Source organism: Leuresthes tenuis, unplaced genomic scaffold (genome assembly GCF_036924035.1).
Source record: "Leuresthes tenuis unplaced genomic scaffold, fLeuTen1.0.hap1 SCAF_20, whole genome shotgun sequence".
Classification (NCBI taxonomy): domain Eukaryota; kingdom Metazoa; phylum Chordata; class Actinopteri; order Atheriniformes; family Atherinopsidae; genus Leuresthes; species Leuresthes tenuis.
Window position 1 is genome coordinate 15,165,218 of NW_027325374.1, and position 21,232 is coordinate 15,186,449.

Sequence of the window (21,232 nt, forward strand, 5' to 3'; positions counted from 1 at the left end):
TTTCACGGTCTCTTCCAACAGTCCATAACAGCAGACAAAACAGGTGGACCTCATAGATTAAGTAAATAAAGAGGGTCCTAAATAAAAGCACAACATTTTAAAAAAAATTAACTTCCCTTTTAGGCCTAATTTGTCAAATTAGCAGGTATATATGTGTGTGTAGCTTTCTTAGAAATTGTGATGTGATGACTCCTGAAAACTTCTTTTGAGACGGATTATAGTTTTAGAAGATTTGAGTGGTTCTGCAACACACTTCCTGGAAAAAGGGAAACAGAAATTTTGGCGAGACTGCTGCAAGTCATCAGAAACAAAGATATCATCCCGTAAACAGAATCATTATGTGTGTTTGAAATGTTGAATGTAACTAGTTGCCAAGAGAGGCAAAATGCTAACAAATGTCAAGCATGTACTCACAGAATATAAGTATGGCGCAAAGCTGTCTTTAGCGGGGATTTTTACTACTCCAGAGTTTGTCGGATGTGAAACTGAAGCTTTGTAAGAATATACAAAAATGCTGTGACCTCAACTTGTTTGAAAACCTCAGTTTAAAATATGCTGTTTTGTTGTATGCATTTATGGCTTAATCTTTATTATGCTTTTGCTGACTTAACAGAGCAGTTCCCCATATGGGACTGAGTGTAAGGTCCTGACTCCTCATCTTTTGAATCTGGTGCCTTCTATCGGCCTGTTCTTTGTCCTGATCTACCGATTCTTGAGGAACTGAAACTATTTTAGTTATGTATTGTCTATCATTAGAAGTAGTTGTAATTCCTTATGAGCAGCTTAACAGTCTTAAATTGCGCTGTCACTAGGCAAAAAAAGCTAAAAAGAAAAAAAGCCGCCTGTACAGCCCTTTGTGAAGTACATTTGTATATTCAGCACTTTGTGTTGTTCACAAATTTGTATCAATTTCTGCTGTCAATCTCTATCTGTAGGCTGATTTGCAAGGTTGGTTTCGGCCTTGTAGTTCACCCTTACTGGTTTGAAAACTCAAGTCAATGCACCCGGAGCTGAGGAGTTAACTATAGTTTATTAGAACCATTCTTTATATTGTAGTATTATATTGTACTATCTTTGGTCGGGAGTGTTTTCAAACCTGTTCTAGTCCTGTCTGTTTTCATTTGGTGTACATTTCATTTTGATCACTGAACTATAAATTACTTTACTTGATACATTCGTTTTCAACATACTTCTTCTTTTCTTGAATGAGCTGGATTTTAACCACAAAGCTAATTCTTATAAATCCCACAAGAGGTAGTTTTGCAATACAGTCAGAGGTCAGAGACGACAAAGCTTTTGTTCACTTCCTACCATCTCCTCCTTCCCTTTTTTTTATTGTAGACACCAGAGCAGGGTGCTGAATGTGAATCTATGAGAGCTTTCTACAGGCCAAGGAATGTTTGCCCTGTGTTTTGATACCATCAATATTCACTTTTCTTTATCATATCCATTTTTCTTGTGTTTTGGTTCAGTGATCAATACGCAGTCTGCAGGGGTGGATTTGGAGTAACATGAAACAGTACCACAGGGTTAAAGGCTTGCTTCATATGTGCCTGAACATAAAGTATGAAGTTAAGTTGTGTTTAAAAAGGTGACATATCAAAATACATTCCTGCAATCTAATGAGAGCAAGATCATATAAAACCAAACACTGCAAGCACAACAATGGCAGACATATGCCGGTGAAAACCAATAAAAGCATCTTCAAGTACTGCACATAGATTAACGCCTCTATATTTTATTGTACAATATTTTTCACATGTACATGATGTTCATACAGTTTTAGTTTACGGTCAACATATTTAATTACAAATCAATGCAAAATGACGAGAACAGTAAAAATTCTAACATTTCAAATTGACTCTTGGAACAGTACCACCCCCATCACCTAAGACAGGGACATTCTCTTTTTTAAATCCCCCATTCAAGAAGCTATATACATTTCAACATCTACCAACAGATTTAAAAAAAAAACAATCAAACAAACAGACAGCTAACCGCTCATGAACAAGGAATTGTCATTGCTGTATTGTAGATTATCAGCCATTTTGTTCGGCCATTTTTGATTGGCTTTGTATGTATTAATTTGACCAATTTGAAATTGAATTGATTGGATTTGATCAGATTATGATTACGTTACAATGAATTGGATTATAACAGTCTTGAATTGGATTGTGTCTTTGAAGCACTTTGAGGCGAGATTTGTTGTAATCTGGCGCTGTATATACATATAATCAAATTAAATTTAATTTAATTTAATATTATTTTCACTGTTCTTGGACCATCTACAGTCAAACGAAACAAACTGTTATGAAAGTCCACCTTAAAAACTGAAACGTTTCCCCACTCCCTCAGCTCAACGCTTTTAAGGGGTTTTGCCCTGCAACAGAGACGAGAAACTAGCTTGTGCTGGTGCTAATAGTGGTGACACAAACTGCTTCTCTGAAAAACTGAACATTAATGAAGCATATATGACATGGAAAGCATATGGTACAAAATTTAGATGTTGGATTTGGAAGAAAAAGTCTCAAGGAGGCCCATCAGACAAACAAAAGGTCTTAAAACTAAAACTTTTTTTTGTTGCTTATTGACATTCCTTAAAGTTCTACGTGAGACATTTTTAATCCACAGTTTGCACGCAGGCAGACAGGCTAGAGGCCCACTACATAATGTTGTGTTTTTTTGTTCCTATTCCACAAAGAAATAAGGACTCCATCTACTTCAAAGAAATCTGCGTACAGTAAGAGGTGTTCAGGTGTTCATTGCTTTCTCAGTGAGTAAGTCAACCAATACTACAGAACAAAATATTTTGTTGTATTGGCACAATGCTTTTCTTAAATGTGTGCAGATTAAGGACAAAAATAAACACTGTTCTTAGGAGAACCTTCTTGTTTTATCGTCGGTGGAGTTGCTTACTCTACTCCGGGTTGCAGATACCCCACATCTAGAAACAAACAACTCGACTAACACAGATGTGAGCGTGACATGACTTTTGCAGTCTTCGATATTTGAAATATAATACCAAGACTTGTCAGTTAATATAGAAACTTCTACAATTATTTAACATAAAATAAAGCCACATCAGGCCTAAAGCACAGCCCTCCTTCAACAAAAAAAGGCTACTGAGTCCTAAAACATACAATTTCAAGCACACACAGTCACACATTTTACATTTGCTAACATCTTCATCTCCTCGGTGCAGTCTCTCTGAAATCAGTTCAGTTGTGTTAATAAAGTCAGACTTGCTGAGGATCGCCCCACACTTCCAAAGTGCCATCAGGCTGTGATTCCACACTGTCAGTAGACTGTTTGTGCCTCACTATGAGGTTGTGTGCGGAGGATCGACTGATTTTATGTTAAATCTCGTTCGCCCTCTCCTCCATAAAGATAATTGTTGGTCCCAGCTGGTTGGACATACTCTTCGGTTTTCTCCCAGTCTGAGACCCAGCCTCCTCCCCCTCCGCCGTTTGGATCAGATCCCTGGTTCATGGCTCCATAACCCGCTCCACCAGTAGTGCGATACAGTTCCTCTGTCTCATTTGCAAGCTCGTCCTCATCCAGAATGCCGCATTTCTCATCGCTCAGCTCCTCTGGCTCGGCCCAGGGTTGTTTCTCACCAGATGCAAAGAGACCTGTAAAATCAATTACATGATTCAGTTACAGACAGGGCTGACGGCAAATACACAGGATTTGTTTTCTAGAATTGATTGTGCTGAATACAGCACACTGACTTCATCAAATTTATTGAAAGGGTAGAAAATACACACACCATAGAATATAACACCTCCATAATGAACAAGTGAGGCGATGAGAAATACACCCTGCCACTCCTCTCGTGTCTATCAATGAGAAGTGACAAAAAAAAAACACATTGTTACTTTAGAAATAACATATTGTGGTGTCAAAATGTATTGACAGATTTGCACATGATGACTCAAAGAACATAGAGTCAAGTTCCTGGTATACTGAGCTGCTCTCACTGCATAATTAAATTAATTTTCACCTCTTAGAGGAAGCGACACAGTTGTCTTAAATAATTTAAGACACATAACATATCACTGACCAAACATCACCATGAAATAAGAAGTGCATCTTCAGACAAACAAAAACATAAATTTCCATCTGGATATAAAATGTCTGTGTGCAATGTACAAGCAAACACTGATGAGAGCTAGAGAACATGGATATTTAGAATTTGCTCTCACCTTATGTTTCGTCATGGCACCAACTATAAGAGGGCAAACCATACCAGACAGAGTTCCCACACCGTTGGAGATACCCATGAGGATACTGGCATACCGTGGTGCAATGTCCAGGTGGTTGACATTGAAACCTTATGGGGGAATGATAAACATCATCAGCTTTTAGGTGCTAAAACAATAATTGATTCTATGATAAACCTCCAAAATCTTTAAAAATTTGTCATAAGTATTTACTATGAGGAACACACTGTATATCACCTGATATGGCAAAACCAGAGAAACCCACTGCCAGGACTAAGAATGAGATGGCAACTCCCTTTGTATGTGAGAAACCGACTACGAGCAGCAAGGTAGCCTCCATCCCAAACCCTGATACGGTTAAGGACATACAGACAAACACAGTTAGTTTAATATTTTACTTTTTGACTGAAGGCCATTTTTTGTTCTCTTTTTAATCTTGTCATAAATTGCAATTATGTCAAGTTGCACAGAGATATGCACGCTACATGCTTGCACTACACTTTGGCATCAATTTCTCTAAATAGATCAAAAATAGCAGTTAGAGGCAGGACTTCTACTTTGCACTGAGTCATCATTTGCTCTGTGCGAACGTTTTCACACCAAAGCTCACATATATCTATGATAGGGTTTATATGACTAAGCTGTTTCACTGTGTGAGTGTGTACTTTAAAACTTTAGATAGATTACTAGATTAGATTCATGTAATGTCAAATCAAAATAATCTTAGATCTCAATGTATAAACAGAACCCCTCATTAATTAGCACTCGGCAACAGCACAGAGGATAGATTCCCTTTTAAGGAAGAAACCTCAGTAGAGACAGACTCAGTGAAGCCATCATCTGTCTCAACTGGTTGAAGTGCACTGAAAAATTCTGTCATATATAGAAAATGCAGTTTCAGTCACATCTTAGGTATGTGCTAATCTGAGAACAAGTTTGATGTCCAAGAAGTCAAAGAGGGGATTTTAGCCTAATCTTCATTTCTGTTATTTCTTACCTCCACAATTCATGAGTTTCCTGACATTGGTGGTGGTCATGATATGGTTAGAGCGCAAATAATCAGCAATTTGGCCACCAATAGGCACGATGATAGTCATAACCAGATGGGGAAGTGCAGAAACTATGCCGACCTAGATATGAGAGGGGAAAAACACAAAAACCATTTTGTATGCAAAAACAACTACTGTGAGACCTCTGGGGAAGGTCCATCTACATCAATAACAAGGGGAGTAGTGTATTGTTTTATTATATGTGTAGAAACAAGCTTCTTCATGTGGTACGCTGTATCAATTTTTGGTTTCTGTTACCTTGCTAATCTCAAACCCAAACACTTCCTCAAAGTATGCAGGCTGGCTGATGAGGAGCAAGTAGAAAGTCCAACTTCTGCAGAAATTAGCCACAATGATGGCGTACACTGGCATGGAAGTGAAGAAGGCCCTCCACGGTGTGTTGAACTTCTGCAAATCAAAATGTGTTGCTTACTTTGGCAGTTTCGATCAGAATTTCCAATGCCTCTGAACTCTAACAGAATAAATGACTAATTCATTGTTTGAGGTATTCATTTCAAACAAACAAGCATCAGAGACTAGAACGTAGAGGTCAGTGGGAGGGTGGTAAGAATTTTCTTTTATTATTTTTGCTTGAATGCAGACACAGAGAATATGAAATGACTACTGTTGGTCTGTGGTAGTTGCACTGTGACTCAGTATGTCATTTAGTACCATCTCTGCACACTCAACTTAAATGTGGTCAGTTTGTTATTTTAGTGTTTAGAATGGCACAGTTTAAAAAGTTACCAGCACAGTGATCCTCCACACCGTTCCCACGCTTTAGAAGAAATTCCAAGCATCTATACTATTTTATTCACGACAGTTTGAGGTGATTCAATGCCTGAAATACGTTTTATCAGAGAGCTTTGCTACCTGCACTGACCGTTATTGACTGTTGGGATGAATTGCCTATGCTCTCCTCGATATAGTTCCTCTCCTCTTCAGTGATGGTGGGATGGGCTGCTGGGCTTTCATATGACACCAGGATCCAGAAGCAGTACCACATGACACCAAAAGTTCCTGGGAGAGGAAAAAAAGTCATGTTTGGATCTAAACTGGAGGATAGGTAAAAAATAACTAATTTTACATGGTGTGACTTTGACTGTAGCAGCTGCTTTGGAGCACAGATTAAGAACATGTTGAAGCCTCAAAGTGGTATTTTAAGTATGTCAATTTTTTTTATTCTACTCATTTCTGCATGAATGTGAACCAAACCATCATCATATTTTCTCTGAAATCCTAAGACAGATAGACAGATAGACAGATAGATAGATAGATAGATAGACAGATAGATAGATAGATAGATAGATAGATAGATAGATAGATAGATAGATAGATAGATAGATAGATAGATAGATAGATAGATAGATAGATAGATAGATAGATAGATAGATAGATAGATAGATAGATAGATAGATAGATAGATAGATAGATAGATAGATAGATAGATAGATTTAATACAGACTCGAAGACCACATCACATAAAAACAAAACAAAAAAACCAAAACAATCAATGATAAGATTAAAAGAAAAAAAGAAGAACAAAAGTACAAAAATGCAATGCAAAAATGTTGAACATTTTGCAAGGTCCACAAGATTTCAAGCACGGGTCGTGTGCGTGAGAACTTCATTTATTCTGTTTTATTTACAGTGTTGGTCGGCTGTGGTTTTCCTGTCCTCTGCAGTTTCATGTGTTAGCTTCTACTGTGTTTCAAAAATGTGTGCGCAACAAAAGTATCTACATTTTGATTAGCTCAAACATATCCCCAACTCATGATTGTAGTTTTGTATTGCATGCATCATTGTTGTGACTGTGCACTCTATGTCTCTCCCATAGAAAATCTGTCATTTAAGTGAGGTGAAAGTCATTTTTCAAATAATTGCTATGTCGAAATTTGATTTAAATTCCTCAAAAAAAAAAAGAAGTGTCAGAATGAACGTCTGTGCATGTAAAGGTCAAAGGTCTCTTACCATAGACATAGAAGACAGATGACCATCCTGAGTACTGGACTAGGATTCCAGCAAGGGGCATGGCAATCACAGCACCTGCGTAAGAACCTGAAAAAGGAATTTAAAAACTTTTGTTTTGTACGTGGTTTATGTTTAATACATTGTGCACATAATGTAGCTTAATGTGCTGCGTCTCTCTCTCTGAACGGAAAAGTGAAAAAAAAAGTAGCAATTCCTCACATTTGAGAGGCTGAAACCAGCAAACGTTTGGCTTTTCTTGCTGAACATAACAAAATAAAAACTGTTGCTGAGTCACTCTCTTCAATTTGTTTGAGCTCCATGATGACTGCATATTGACAGCAAAAAAAAAAGATGATAAGAGATGGGTGCGGTGATGCTGTACCCACCACAAAAAGCTGTTGTGGCCAGGCGACTTCTTTCAAGAGGTGGGGCCCATTTTGCCCAAATACCGTGACAGGCGGGATATGAAACACCCTACAAGATAGGCACATTTAAGCCGTGATACAGTTTGCAAATAGAGATTCTGTAAATTTTCCGGTATTATGTAAATAAGAGGAGAGCTAATCACCTCAACAAGACCCTGAAATATTCGGACAATTATAACACAGCCAAAGTGCATCCGTGCTGCTGCAGGAATGAGCATATTCAGGCAGGATGTGGCCACAATAGCAAAGCCAAACACCCTGCAAGAGAAAAGAAGCAGAGAAAGTGGATTTTAACCAGGGGGAACCTTTGTAAACCATGCACAGTATAGAGGATTAACAAACCTGTTTGCTGCAAACTTTTGGCAAATGAACCCCCCAGGGATTTGGGTTACTATGTATCCCCAGAAGAAAGAGCCATGGATCATTCCCACTGTTTCTGGATCCCAGTCGAACTGTGCTTTCTGTTGGGACAGTAACTCAAAATGTTTAATCTGCACATGTTTTGTTAAAGATTCCTGCAGTGCTCAAAGGTAACATTGGGACTGTCAGACAATACAGTTTCAGATGATGGACATTAGTAGCAGCTAAGATGAAGGAATAAAACAAGAGAGGTGGCCCTATACTGACACCTACTGAACACTCACCAGAACCCCACCACATGTCTTATGACAGTATAAACCCAATTTCCTGAACTACTTTGCTCAAAGCAGCCAATTCAATTTTTCACCACCTTGACCTGTTACGTCATGTCAAAATTTGTGTTGTGAAAGGCAACACAACTTCATGAACTTCAATCTCAGACAAGCGTTTTTGCTTTCACAACAAAGACTGCTCTAGAAATGGTACATGTGGACATTAGGGTCAACTTGAAGTGGAGCCACTCACCACAATGACCTCCTTGTTGTCTCTGAAGACGGTGTGGCTGTTTACCATGCTGACAATGGCTACGCCCAAGTTGCATCTGATACCAAAGGAGATGCAGAAACCAAGACCAGAGAGGATGGCGATGATGTAGCGCCTGGGCAGGCCAAAGCACGTACAGTCCACCACGGGCATCTCCTTCTCCTGCACCAACTCTGGTCGGCCCTCCGCCGACAGCTCAATGGTCTCGCCATTTTCCTGTTTCTTCTCGAGCGCTCTGTGAGGAAGAGATCGTAAAAAGTGAGTGAATTAAAAACGTATCTTTGACTTTTACAGTTTAGTGTCGAGTCGAGTCACTTTGAAGATCCACTGTCACACATGTACACTCTCATGTGAGTGATTATATAAGTCATTCTTTTAATGTTAAGGTTTTACATATCAGGACATAATGAAAAATATTCTGGTCCTGACAAGATCTTAGGTAAGATTAGGCAAATACATCATCAGATGAGTAAATATACGTGTCATTTTACACCATCTTTATTAATTTAACAAAAGAAAAATAAAGACTGAAGTGAACTCCACGATTTAATAACTGGTAGAATCACCTTAAGCTGCAATAACTTGAAAAAATATTTTCCTGTCTCACGTTATAAGTCTCTTACATAATTGTGGAAGAATTTGGGCCCACTCTTTTTAAGTTTATCGAGGCTTGAGGACCCATCTTTATGTCCTGCTCCCTGAAGGTCCCGCCACAGTATTTCAATCAGGTTGAGGTCTGTACTTTGACAGGGGCATTACAACACATTGATTCTTTAGCCACTCTGTTGCAGATTAGCGGCTGTGCTTGGGATCATTGTCCTATTTCATGAACTTCAGTTTCAGCCAAGCTTAGATGCTATTAGATGGCGTCACATTTGATTTTGAAATACTTTGGTATTCAGAGGAGTTCATGGTCGACTCTGTGACTGCAAGGTACCCAGGTCCTTATCTGCAAAACAAGCTCAGACCATCACCTCTAAACCACTGTGCTTGACAGTTGGTATGAAGTGTCAGATGTAGTGCTGCACATTGTCATTTTATCTAATATCTCCACTTTGGTTTCATCTGTCTAAAGGACATTGTAACAGAAGTCTTTTTTTATTTGTTCAGATGCAGCTTGGCTAACCTAACCCATGCTGCCAACTTCTGCTATGAAGTTTTCTCCTGGCAACCCTTTTAACAGACCATACTTATCTAACAGATGTCTGTAGAATCTAAGATGTAAGTTTTTTTTTTGTTTGTTTGTTTTTTTCAATTTCATTGAACATTTACATTACTCCTAATTGCTAACTGCCTTGGGGGGTGTTTTACCTGTGAATAATATCCCTCACTGTAGAATGATCAGTTATCAAGTACATTTGATCAACAGCAGCTGGCTGCTACTTACGATTTTTTTGAAGTTGTATTTTTCCCAATTTTAAGACAGGTGATTTTATGAAGTCCGAAAAAAGATTTTTGAAAAATGGAAAAATGGAGGTTGAATTTTTAAAATTTTGGACAAGAAGATAGACTTCACTTGAAACATTTTTTTGAATGAGAACAATATGCAGATCCCTCTCTATCTGCTGTGCTTCACCTCTGCCTCCAAAGCTCCTCTCTGAAAGGGAGGCTATCCTGTATACACAAGCTCGTAACCCCAGTAGTTGTTAAAGGGAAGCTTCAAAGGGATAAATGCTTTCAACATTAAATCGACACCATTCAGTGTTACCATCACATTGTAAATCAGCTACAATACAAGACCTGACCCTTACCTGCTCAATGTTTCTCTCAACATAAACAACATTTTTAAAAAAGTTTGACATTTGGACATTTCAGAATCCCTTCCTCCACCTGCATATTAGTGTACTTTTTGCCAAATGCATTTTATTTCTAACAATTACTGATCACTCAGAAAAGTCAGAGTTTATGTTCGGTTTCATTTTTACTGCTGCTGTCTACTGTTGATTTTCTTTCTTTCAGAGGATTCACTCTGCGAGTCTGAGCTTTATCAAACTCCTGCTGCTACAGGGAAACCAGATCGTGCTGTAAGGGGCTTGTTCTCTGACAGCATTTCTCAGTGAAATTGTGAATCTAGATGTTGAGACATTCTCTCTCCCTGTCTCACCCTGTCAGAGCCTTAACAAGACACAGTCAGCATGGGTGTCTGTTAGCTTCTCTCCACCAGGGCTTGCTGAAAAGGCTTTGAGTTATCCGGTCTTCTCATGATATTGTCATACTGTGGATTTTTTGTTTAGCTGACTTTCATCTCCTGGTAGAACAGGCTAACAATGAGTACAAGAGTACAGGATACTGTCCATCTCTTTACCTTGCTGCAGGTTGAGAAACCTTGAGAAACCGTGACCTCTGTCAACCTCTTGCCTAACAAGCATCAAATATGTATCTAAAAGCAAAGTCATGAATTAAACATGACATGTGCACTGCTGAGTTCTCCGATCCGACTGGAATACTGCAGGTCCAGCAGATGGAAGAGAGTTTCTTTCATATTGCTGCTTTTCTTATTGTGCAGATTTTGGCCTTCATGTGTACATCTAAACGCTATAACCATATATCCCAGCGGTGTTTATCTAGCAAATAGATTGTTTGGATATTGTATGTCACACATCAATACATAAGACTGATATCATATGAATAGAAATAATCTGACACAAACAGCAGTTCCTCAGTGAAAAGAAACACACGACAACAACACAACAGCAAAAACCTATTGTAAAAAAAAGTTAAAAAAACAAGCCATTTCTGTGTATTGTCTACATGGTATGCAAACCATATGTGTTGTATTGAACCAACCAACAAGTTCAATGTTTCATCCACTATAAAGTCCTTTATGTGTTTGGTGAAAGTGAATTAAATCTCCACTGAAAATTGTCGTGCTGTTACCTACCATACTGACACATCAGTTCAGTATTCACCAGTTCAAGCTTTAACAGGAAAACTAAAGGTCTGTATGAGACTTTACTTACATAATCTCATGTCTGTAAACAACATATTTTCCTTCACTAAATTGTGATTACCCATCTTTCGGAGTACAGACAGTCAAGTGAAATACAAGTTTGCCATATATTAACAATCTTGATGCCAATTTGAGTTTTAAAGAATGATGTTGTTTTTGATATCTTGGCTGGTTTGTAGAAGCATAAATAATGGATTAATTGGTTCCATTTTATAAAAAGGACACAAATCATACAATTAAGTGATCTATGAATAATGTTACTAGCTGTTTTACAAATTCCAAATTAGCTAGTTTAAAAAAAGACGTTCATTTGGAATCCACGAGCTTATCTGTACCTGTTGTTACATATTAGAATTTGAAGCCATTTTAAAAAATACAATGGGTCATCAGAGGCAAATTTCAAGTATCTGTTTCACACACTGATCAGAAGAAGCACCACACTTTTCTGGGTAGACCTGTGGTGATTTTTTTTTCATCAGAGATGCAAACACATAAATATTTGCATAGTTAGATTTTCTAAAATGGCTTCAGATTTTAAATAATTCAACAGCAGGTACAGTTCCTCATACAGTCAAGGTCATCAAAGGAACAGATCTGAAACATATAATTGTGGAAACCAGCTAATTTGGTGGCATGATGTCAGTTCATGTATGAAGTAACAGTCAATCGATGTTCATAAACTGATGGTCTATTAGGTATGAGATAATCACTACATTTAAACGTTGGAGCTCACGTGGACGCAAAACATCAGATTCATCTTTGTGTTGACAAAATAAAAAACAAACTGTGTGTAATGCTTGAAGAATCAGTAGCCTTAAGAATACGTTTATCATGTGGCACAAATCTTCATACCCTCTCTGCACCTATGTTGTAAGCCACAGGGTTAAGGGGAAATCGGTGGTTTCTACTTCCATTCAAATCACCAAAAAGCAGTAAACAATAATGTTTGCAGTTGTCTTGTTTTATAAGAAGTTCTCCCTTCTGAAATATGATATGGATACTATTAACATGCACAGTCACAGAAAATAGATTGGGAAATAACAGCTTCACAAGTACAAAACATATGAGTTCTTATAGTTAATCCAGGTCTGCTTACATTGGTTTCAACAATCTTCAACAGTGATCAAGTATTCATGATTCTCTGTTTAATTATTAAAGGCTATCTCTGGCTCACTTGGACTATTTTTGTCTGGGTGGGACTCTCTCTTCATCCTTCCTGTCTCCTCTTCATCTTTATTCTGCCTTTACTGGCAGCTCCCCAGACTCACTCACAGTCTCACACACAATTCACTACATTTATTTCTTCTTCGACACCAATTCATTTTCAGAGATCAAGAGGATATCCAACAAGAGTTTTTTTTTCTCTCGGCTAAATGCTTATTTGCCTATACCATAGGTGTCGCAGTGACTTTTCGTGGCTGTTCCTGTGTTAAGGAAAATCCGTTGTAATCCTTAAAAGCTACCTGACCTCCTCCCAGATGCTCTTGTAACACATCGATGAAAGAGCCTTAGCACCTAAGCAAAGGAATTCTGCAGTGGACCTTGACTCATCTGGAAACAACCATAGGTTTGAGTCGTGATGACAAGAAAGAAAGTTAAACTTAAACTACACATTCTGTTCAGGGAAGGCACCTGGTTTTCCCTCCGGATTAGTCTCTTAATTAATACGTCAAGGACAAATGCCAGAGCAGTTCAGCTGAGAGGTTCGGAGTTGGTTTAGCAGCTTGGAATTATTGATTGTATAAGAGAGAATCAAATAACTGCCATAGATTGTTTGAAAGGGTAAAATCTCTCCAGAAACAAAGACTTGCTCATAGCAGTCTTGCTAAGCCCTGTGGAAAGACAAAATCTGCCAGATTTGTTATGTGAAAATATCACTCTTGAAACTTCTGATAAACCAAACATGACAAGGCATGCACTCTACACTACATTCTTTTCTACAAAACTCCAGTTCCGTATACCGTAGATGTAATAATGAATTATTACTGAGAACTATTTCTTCAGGTAAAGGCTTGTAGAAAACAAGTGACGCACACGGTAGTTGATATTTATGCATGGATGAAAATAGACTGTTTTATATCAGTGGCATCATACTGTGTTGTCCTCTTTCTTAGTTTTAAGATCAAGACATCAGGTTGCTTAGATTATATGGTTTTCTGCGGCAAAGCGAAGAATACAGTAGATTAAGATTTTTCCAGTCTACATAGCCATCTTCCAGTCTAACCCTCCTGTGTGCCCGTTTAGGGCGTTGCGTGCAGAGGACAGGACGGAGGAAGTGGCTGGTGGGCGTTACGGACAGAGGCGGAGGGAGCACCTGAGAGCACGTGCGTTCAACGGAAATGTCAGCTTACTGCCCACTGCGGGCTTTCTGTCGTAGGTCGAGTGGCCTAATCCTGGGCTACTTAGAAGGAGAGGGAGAGGTGGCCCAGGTGTACGGTCTGCAGGGATTTACGTGGGCCGACAGCTTGGAAGAGGAGAGGCTATTTCTGGAGAGGATTTAAGTGTTTAGATGCTGCATCAAATCCAGAGAAAGAGAAAGGGGAGTCCATCAACTCCCCGTTTCTTTCAGATCACTGATCGTGCTCCTGGGTGTAACTCACTATTTCTAAAGTCCCCACCCCACACATTTAAAGTCAACAGGACTGAGTGTATAGAGGTCACTACAATATGGCAAGTTATATAAAAGACATGTAAGTTTTTATGCCATGCTCTGATTTTGATTCATCGTCGCAAATTTGTTCCTCTCATCTAATCCTGCATAGAAGTGCGCAGAAGACACGTTTCATTCTTTGAAAAGGCTTCTCCGGTGGCAGTGTCAGTGTCAAGGTTACTGTCCAGGAATGTCGGCTGAGACAGGCCGCTCAGGCCTGCTCTACACTACACTACACGGTTACTCTTTGGAAAAGTGAATAAACCACGTTATCAAACGTAATTGAATTTGTTTTTAGTGAAACACAACATTTGGGTGCTCAATAATAAAAGTCCAGATAACTGCCACAAGGCTTCTGTAACTTGATAATGTGACAGCGCTGCAGAAAGCTTGGAAGAAATTGATCCAGTTATCGATCCAATGCTTCACCTTACACTGATAGAACAGTCCGGGCTTTATATGAAACTTAATTCTGTTTTTGTGCCAAGGAAGCAGATGAGGATAGTATTACTTAGCGCTGCGTGCACGAAAAAGACTTCAGAGATTTTTTTTTTTTTTAGACTTCAAAGCTTCTGTGCGCTCATAATTCTAGCTGGAAATATGTTGTTAAATTCCCACAATGCCTTATAAAATGACTGATTATCCGCCTTTCTTATGTGATAGATTAAGTGGTCTATAGAGACAGATGTGCCAGATTAACCAGACCCGTGGACACCTTGATCTTCTCCTCTGCTCTGATCTTCTCAAGAAAATGAGTTAAATCTATGTTTCAGCGGCAGTAACTTCCCTCCAGATGCCTAGATTCATTGCCAAAAATAAACTATCTTTTTATAACATCAAAAGGCAGCCGGAAGCTGTTTTCTAGCGGAACTTTGTCCCACAGGAACGTTACATACCCGTATATTTTCCCAAGAGTCTTGGCTGCGACGGCCTTAAACCTGTCCGGCCGGATCTCCATCCTTACGACTCCAGGACCGGAACAATGTGCAGTCTTTACGCGCCCCTGTTTGAGCGCACAGCCTTCTCCTCTCCTTAGTGCCTCTCACTCACATGAAAATATGATTATACTTAGTCATCAGCGTCCTCAAGCCGAAGTTCCGGGGTCTGCAGTCGGCAACAATGGTTGTCCTGAGATTTATATCACTTCAACTACCTATAATAATCCCATCAAACATTCTCAGTCCCTGTTTGCCGGAATCCTTGTGGTCCAAATTAACTTCTTTACACTCTTTGGTGTCCGTGAAGATTGACAAGGCGCTGTGGGCAACTTTCGACAGGATTCATGGCCAAACGGTGTCTCTGGCCATGGTCCTGAAAACAGATTACTGCTGCCTGCGCACTAATCTCTCCAAGTGTATGTAGTGAGTGGAAGGTAGCATGTCACTTCCTTCCACGCAGACCGGCTTTTTAAGCAGCGACTGTTCAGGCAAAGGCTATTTTCGGACCACACAAGCCTTGAATGGAACGAGCAAGAGTAAACACTATCCGATCGAAGCATATTGACAGAGTTCCCTGATATGCTTAAGAGGAGATGCGCTGACTGACCTCAGTATGGACAGTCGATTATCTGCGCGTTTGTGTCTCGAGAGTAGGCTATTTAAAAAGAACGATAACTCACAGTAATCACTTATGTGTGATTAAGAGCAGCTTTAAAGCCATTTAACAAGAAGACTGGGATTTTATGGTGAAGAAAGGCAAATTCCAGATACCATGGTTCTACTTTGTTGTGCGTTTATTACAGGGTCTCCCTGTGCGTCATACCAAAGTCTAAAACTGTAACCACTTACAGATGCGTGCGAGAAGATCTTAAAACCTTGACTCTGACGATAATTTGAGATACGAGTCATGATACCGAATTGTAACGAACGGCAAACTGCGAGATGCTTTTATTTTCCTGTATAACTTAGAGATGTGCAAGCTAAATGGCGCCTGCGCAAAGAGTCTTGTAAACATTCCCGACACATTTCGATATTTCAGAAAAACTTAATTAAATTCTTTATCAGGTGACGCAAAGTTTTACAGAGAGGATGAGATTTGAACATTTTCAGTGTAAAGGCGCGAAAAAAAGGTGTCAGAATTATGTTGTTTTGCTTATGGTCACAGATAGCTTAGTCTATCTTGGTTTGGGACATTCCATCAGAATATTTCCCAGGTACAAGTAGTGGGGGAAAAAAGATTGTAAAAGTCTCAAATTCTATTCTTTAATTTGGAAAATAAAAAGTTGTATGTGAGATGAATAGAGGAAAAATAAAATACTAAAATGCTTTAATCTGGTGTTTTAATAATGCAAAGATTAAAAATATAAGCTTTTTCTGAAGGCTTGGAATGGGAGCATGAGCGGTTCAGTTGTTTACAGTCAGCACTTCACACAACCAGATGTCACTACACACTGGAGCTTTAATTGAATAATACCCCATTGGCATTTACCTAAATATGACATTTCATAACATTGTTACATAGATTAAATGTTTTATTATATGTAATTAAATGGTTTCACTGTGATTCCTATTCTTTGATCTCACATGTAGTTTCTCTCCGTAAATATTCAGCATCTAATAATTTAACGTTACAGCAGCAAACAACTTCTTAGAGACAATGGACTGGGAGCTCCCAGACTTTTTGAATTAAAAATAGAAATATCCATAGTCCTTATCTGTAAGTATGCATAAAATACATTCCAGGCTGTAACAAAACAATGGGAAAATGATACAACTGGATCAAACTCATCTATCAAACCCATGTTTATGTCCAAATGCGTAACGGTGTATGTATTGCACAAAATAATGGATTTGCTTTTTTATACTTCACTTGAAGATTGGGTGTTTTTTTTTTCAATAATAATATTATTAAATGGAAAATAAAGCATGGTAAACAAAATACTGAAAGGACTTTCTTTTTTTTGTAGACTTTTATAACACATCACACTGAGAAATGCACACCTGAAAATGATAACCGTTACTGACAGAGTAATTCTATTAATCTTCTCAAGATTCATTCTTGCCTCTTACAGGGACACATCAGAGCAGAGCATAAAAAAAATCCAGATTTCAAGCCAGAGTCAGTTTGTCTCTTGTAATTTCTAAATCAAGTCCGTTCTGTATCTGTATGTAAATGTCTCTGGGCATTTCATGAAATTAAGCAAGTTTATAGCTTTTTAAAAAGACTACTTCAAAATATGTGCTTAACTTTTTAAATTTACATGAACAGATATGTTCTTTATTAACAAACCTCTGATTAGTTTGGTGCATTTGACTGCATTAAATTTGGGTTTTCTCCAATGTAGAGAACCTAAATAAATGAGTCAACTACTACAACACTACTTTTTCCCAAACTTTCAACACTCAAAACATGTAAGGGTTTTCCGGGACATATTTCTCTTTATTTAGAGCAAACTTGTGTGGGTGTCTATGCAGTGTTATGGCCACTAGTGGTCAGAAATGCATCTATCATGGCTCCAGACTGAGAGTGTCAGCTTTTGAAATGTGTTGTTATGTTCCCATCTGTAACTTGATACATAATTTCTGGGTCAGATTTCCACATAATTTAGATTAGTCTTCCAACAGAAAAAAAGGAAAATAAATATTTTATTAACTCTATGAATGATCCCATATGACTTTCATAGCTAAATTTTCAGTTATAATTGTCTACACAGACATCAGGGGACATTTCTGTTATCATTAGACAGTTTATTATCTAACTGAGAGTGTTGATCAAATACAGGAAAGTTCTCATTAACTGTATCTGACAAACATACATAAAGCACTAATGACAAAACGTAGTTCGAGCAGATGTCGTGGTTAAGACAGCGAGAGGCCGACAGGCTGTGATGAACAGCAGTTAGGGACAGATATGAAAGCTGCGTCCGTGGAGTCCCTCATTTTCCTCTAAATTGCCTTGGTGTTTAAAACCTTTTCAGCAAAATCAAAATGCAGTTGGATACATGTAGTTGCTAGAAAACACACATTAAACACACATCTAATATTTAACAGCTACTTTTCCTTTAAAAGCCGTACGCTGTGAGCTGAACATTCAACATCAGATGCAGCTCTTCTCTAGATCCTGAGCTGATATGGTTCTCAGAGAGCGCGAGGAGAGGAAGAGGGGAGGGAAGGGCATGGCAGAAGGATGAGGGGACAGGCAGGGGGGGACAGAAATTATGGATGGGGTGTCTGAGAGTGAGCCATATCCGCATTTCTTTACATCCATTACACTGGAGGCGGCAGAGGCGTGGAAAAACACAGGGGGAGGGTCCATGCAGTCTGTGGTTACATCTGCAGACAGAGATGTTGGAAACCGATTTCGTCCTGTTTATGAATCTACTGCATGTTGAGTATAAATACGATCCCATTAACAAGGGTAGCTAACTGGAAATACTTTGGTACCAGAAGTCAAATGAGAAGAAGTTAAATGATTAGATTTTTTTTATGATAACCAACTTAACGCTCATTTTTAAATAAGCAAAAGAAAATCATGCCCATACATGTTTCTGATCATTTCTGCAGTAAATCATTCCACAAGTCTAAGTCTTAACAAGCTTTTTGACTCGGCAACAGTTAAGCCCTACCTGGGTCATCGTTGAGCTGGGTGTGCAGGTACTGGTGTTTGGTGTAGAACTTGTTGTAGATGCAGTACACTGCAGCCATCAGAGCGAAGGTCCCGACGGATGCAGCGATGAACAGAACAATTTTGGCATTATCTTTGTCCACGTGTGCATCTGCGGAGGCGCAACACACACACACACACACACACACTAAAAACCATCAAAGCAGGCGTATTCTCACACAAATCTCGTCAGTCTGTCTGATATAAACAATGTGTAGAATGGATATAAATGTTTGCTGTTCTATTAAACAAAGGTTTGTTAAAAGTGACTCACATGTCCGTTTAGTATTCAAATGGGTGTTTTCCTCTTTGCTGAGAAGGTCCCGTATGTGTGGAGGAGGAGGGGCTCCTGGGGCCTGATGGGCACTGATCTGCTTAGACTGCAGAGTGCTCTGAGAGCTGCTCAGTGGAAGCATCAGCAGCAGGCACAGAGCTGGCAGAGCCGCCATGAGAGTCATCCACTGGGACAAATACAAAAAAAAAGGTGTATTTCTTGCAAAACGCAGCTAATTTAAAAAGAAAAAGCATCTTAACTGCATGGATTTGCGACTCATTTCTTTTGAAAGTTGCCAAATGTGACCTGTGAGAAACTTGTTGAGCTTTCTCTTAAAACATCTCTGTGATTCATTACTTCTCATAATAATACTGCAGCTGTTTTCCACATCGAGTAGCTAGGATACTCTGTTGTATTTAACAACGGTCCTCTGCCTAAAAAGAGGTCCCTCAGTCCTTGAACAGCACAAGCACATGCAGTTCTACAAAACAAAACTGTAAAAAATGTGAATAGATCTGTTGCGTTTACCTGAGATCGGAGCGAGGAGATCATCGTTCCCTCTGTCGGGTGTTGTCCTATCTGTCGAGTGTTGTCCTCTCTGTTCTCTGACTGACTAAAGTGAGACTGCATCCAAGACAACTGAACTCCCCAGACACATCATTATTTCTGAGGGCACACCTGTGAGGAGTCCTCTTCGCAAGCGTTTGCATGTAGACGGCGGATTACAGGTGTTACGTTAAGTTACGGAAAGAGGTTCTTAGAAATAAAACTTCTCACGTTTGGTAGAGGCTTTCCTTTCCCACATTCTGCTCTGGCACAATGAGTTGAGAGCTTTCTGAAATCATGTCATTAATTTTGTTGATTGAAAAGGTTTAATATAAATGGAGATTACAGTGAAGAATAGGGCTTCATCATTTAGACTAAATGAGAGCTTAAATCTTTTAAATTAGGCCACTCGAGCAACTGAAACTTGGCAAAACACTACACGAGTGCAACAGAGCTCCCTACTGACACACAGATGTACTGCTTCAATCTTATCCAACCGGCTTATTGTGTATTGTGTTTTAAGCAGAGTCCATCAAACGTGAATTCCAAGCAGCTGCCGTGTGGGCAAAAACCCGTGTGATGAAAACAGACGGCAAATGCATTGTGAAACACATTCATTCACTCACCCATTAACAATAAATCAGACAGATTAGAACTGTGCTGTATATTAAAAAAAGAATGTTTAATTGATTAGATTTCCTCCTGCTCTTTATTCTTCATTATAAATAGACTGTCTGGACGCAGAGATGTGCTGTTCAATGCTTATCAGCTTAGCAGTCTGATATTTGATCCTGGTTTGAAGCCCTTTTCAGTAACAGGAGTCTAAGTTTCTTTTCCATTCCCATACTTCGAACAGTCCTGCATGAACTCTCCAACTGTTCAAGGACTGACGGATACAACAGAGAAACGGTGAAATAGTAGAGCCCGATCGCTGCATCCACTGAGCAAAAACAACGTTTGCGAAAGCAAAAGCTGCAATAGGTCAGCTGCCTCGGCACATCTGAAAAACCTTGACGTTCACATTTCAAGCCACCTGCGCCCAGCCGCAAATATGAGCCAGACTTAAAGACACAACAAGAGACACTCAAATCGGACTTCGTTCTTTCAGAGAAAGGCCAGATTCTGATACTGACCTGCGATTAAACAGGGCTGTAGGAAAAACAAACCTTTAGATTTCCTCAACATGCCGTCCTCATTCCAGCTGTTCAAATATTGAAGTTGGCCCCAAGTCTTGATATGCTTCAGTTTTCCCAGGAAGATAATGGCGCAGATGGGCAGAGGTATGCACAGCAGGTACTGGAGATGTGTTTTGGTTGTGAACAGGAGAGCAGAAATGTTCTTTACACCCGCCAGCATCTCTGGAACTTTAAGCTAGCGATACAACCTGCTAATGTCGATCCTCGCCAATCTTTGTGGGAGAATAGTGTGAATATGACTGACCATCATGGCTGCTTTTTAAACAGAGGGGAAGGAAGCTGACCTCACTTCTCTCCTTAAAGTTCACTTTTCTCCCTTCTCTAAAGATGAATGTAACCACAGAGTCTGTAGCGTTTAGTATGAACCAAAATGTGCATGTTTGAAAAAGCAACGGCTGACTGGAGTTCCATAGAAAAGGATTAAATAGCATGCTGAAGGTTCT

The 21,232-nt window shown here is 39.2% G+C and overlaps 2 protein-coding genes across 2 annotated transcripts; both read right to left on the reverse strand.

Annotated features, from left to right (window-relative positions):
- Window positions 1–3,135: 3,135 nt before the first annotated feature.
- On the reverse strand, window positions 3,136–15,129 carry LOC140278291 (vesicular glutamate transporter 1-like). The gene is made up of 13 exons (XM_072373267.1): window positions 15,068–15,129; window positions 8,554–8,806; window positions 8,011–8,129; window positions 7,812–7,926; window positions 7,630–7,717; window positions 7,244–7,330; window positions 6,156–6,292; window positions 5,531–5,680; window positions 5,221–5,353; window positions 4,461–4,571; window positions 4,206–4,333; window positions 3,770–3,839; window positions 3,136–3,632 (listed from the first exon to the last, which is right to left on the reverse strand). Exons 1-13 carry the CDS (start codon window positions 15,127–15,129, stop codon window positions 3,352–3,354), a joined length of 1,734 nt encoding a protein of 577 aa, XP_072229368.1. The 3' UTR covers window positions 3,136–3,351.
- A 2,233-nt stretch (window positions 15,130–17,362) lies between these two features.
- On the reverse strand, window positions 17,363–19,933 carry LOC140278330 (uncharacterized). Its single transcript, XM_072373314.1, has 4 exons — window positions 19,576–19,933; window positions 19,048–19,234; window positions 18,736–18,885; window positions 17,363–18,442 (listed from the first exon to the last, which is right to left on the reverse strand). Exons 1-4 carry the CDS (start codon window positions 19,675–19,677, stop codon window positions 18,207–18,209), a joined length of 675 nt encoding a protein of 224 aa, XP_072229415.1. The 5' UTR covers window positions 19,678–19,933; the 3' UTR covers window positions 17,363–18,206.
- Window positions 19,934–21,232: the final 1,299 nt, after the last annotated feature.

Coding starts and splice junctions, on each gene's coding strand:
- LOC140278291 (XM_072373267.1), bottom strand. CDS start 15,129: ATGGAGATCCGGCCGGACAGGTTTAAGGCCGTCGCAGCCAAGACTCTT. Junction 4,572..5,220: donor GAAACTCATGAATTGTGGAG/GTAAGAAATAAC, acceptor TAACCGTATCAG/GGTTTGGGATGGAGGCTACC. Junction 4,334..4,460: donor CTCTGGTTTTGCCATATCAG/GTGATATACAGT, acceptor TTCCCCCATAAG/GTTTCAATGTCAACCACCTG.
- LOC140278330 (XM_072373314.1), bottom strand. CDS start 19,677: ATGCAGTCTCACTTTAGTCAGTCAGAGAACAGAGAGGACAACACTCGA. Junction 18,886..19,047: donor TTTGAATACTAAACGGACAT/GTGAGTCACTTT, acceptor GCGCCTCCGCAG/ATGCACACGTGGACAAAGAT. Junction 18,443..18,735: donor CCAGCTCAACGATGACCCAG/GTAGGGCTTAAC, acceptor CTCTGTCTGCAG/ATGTAACCACAGACTGCATG.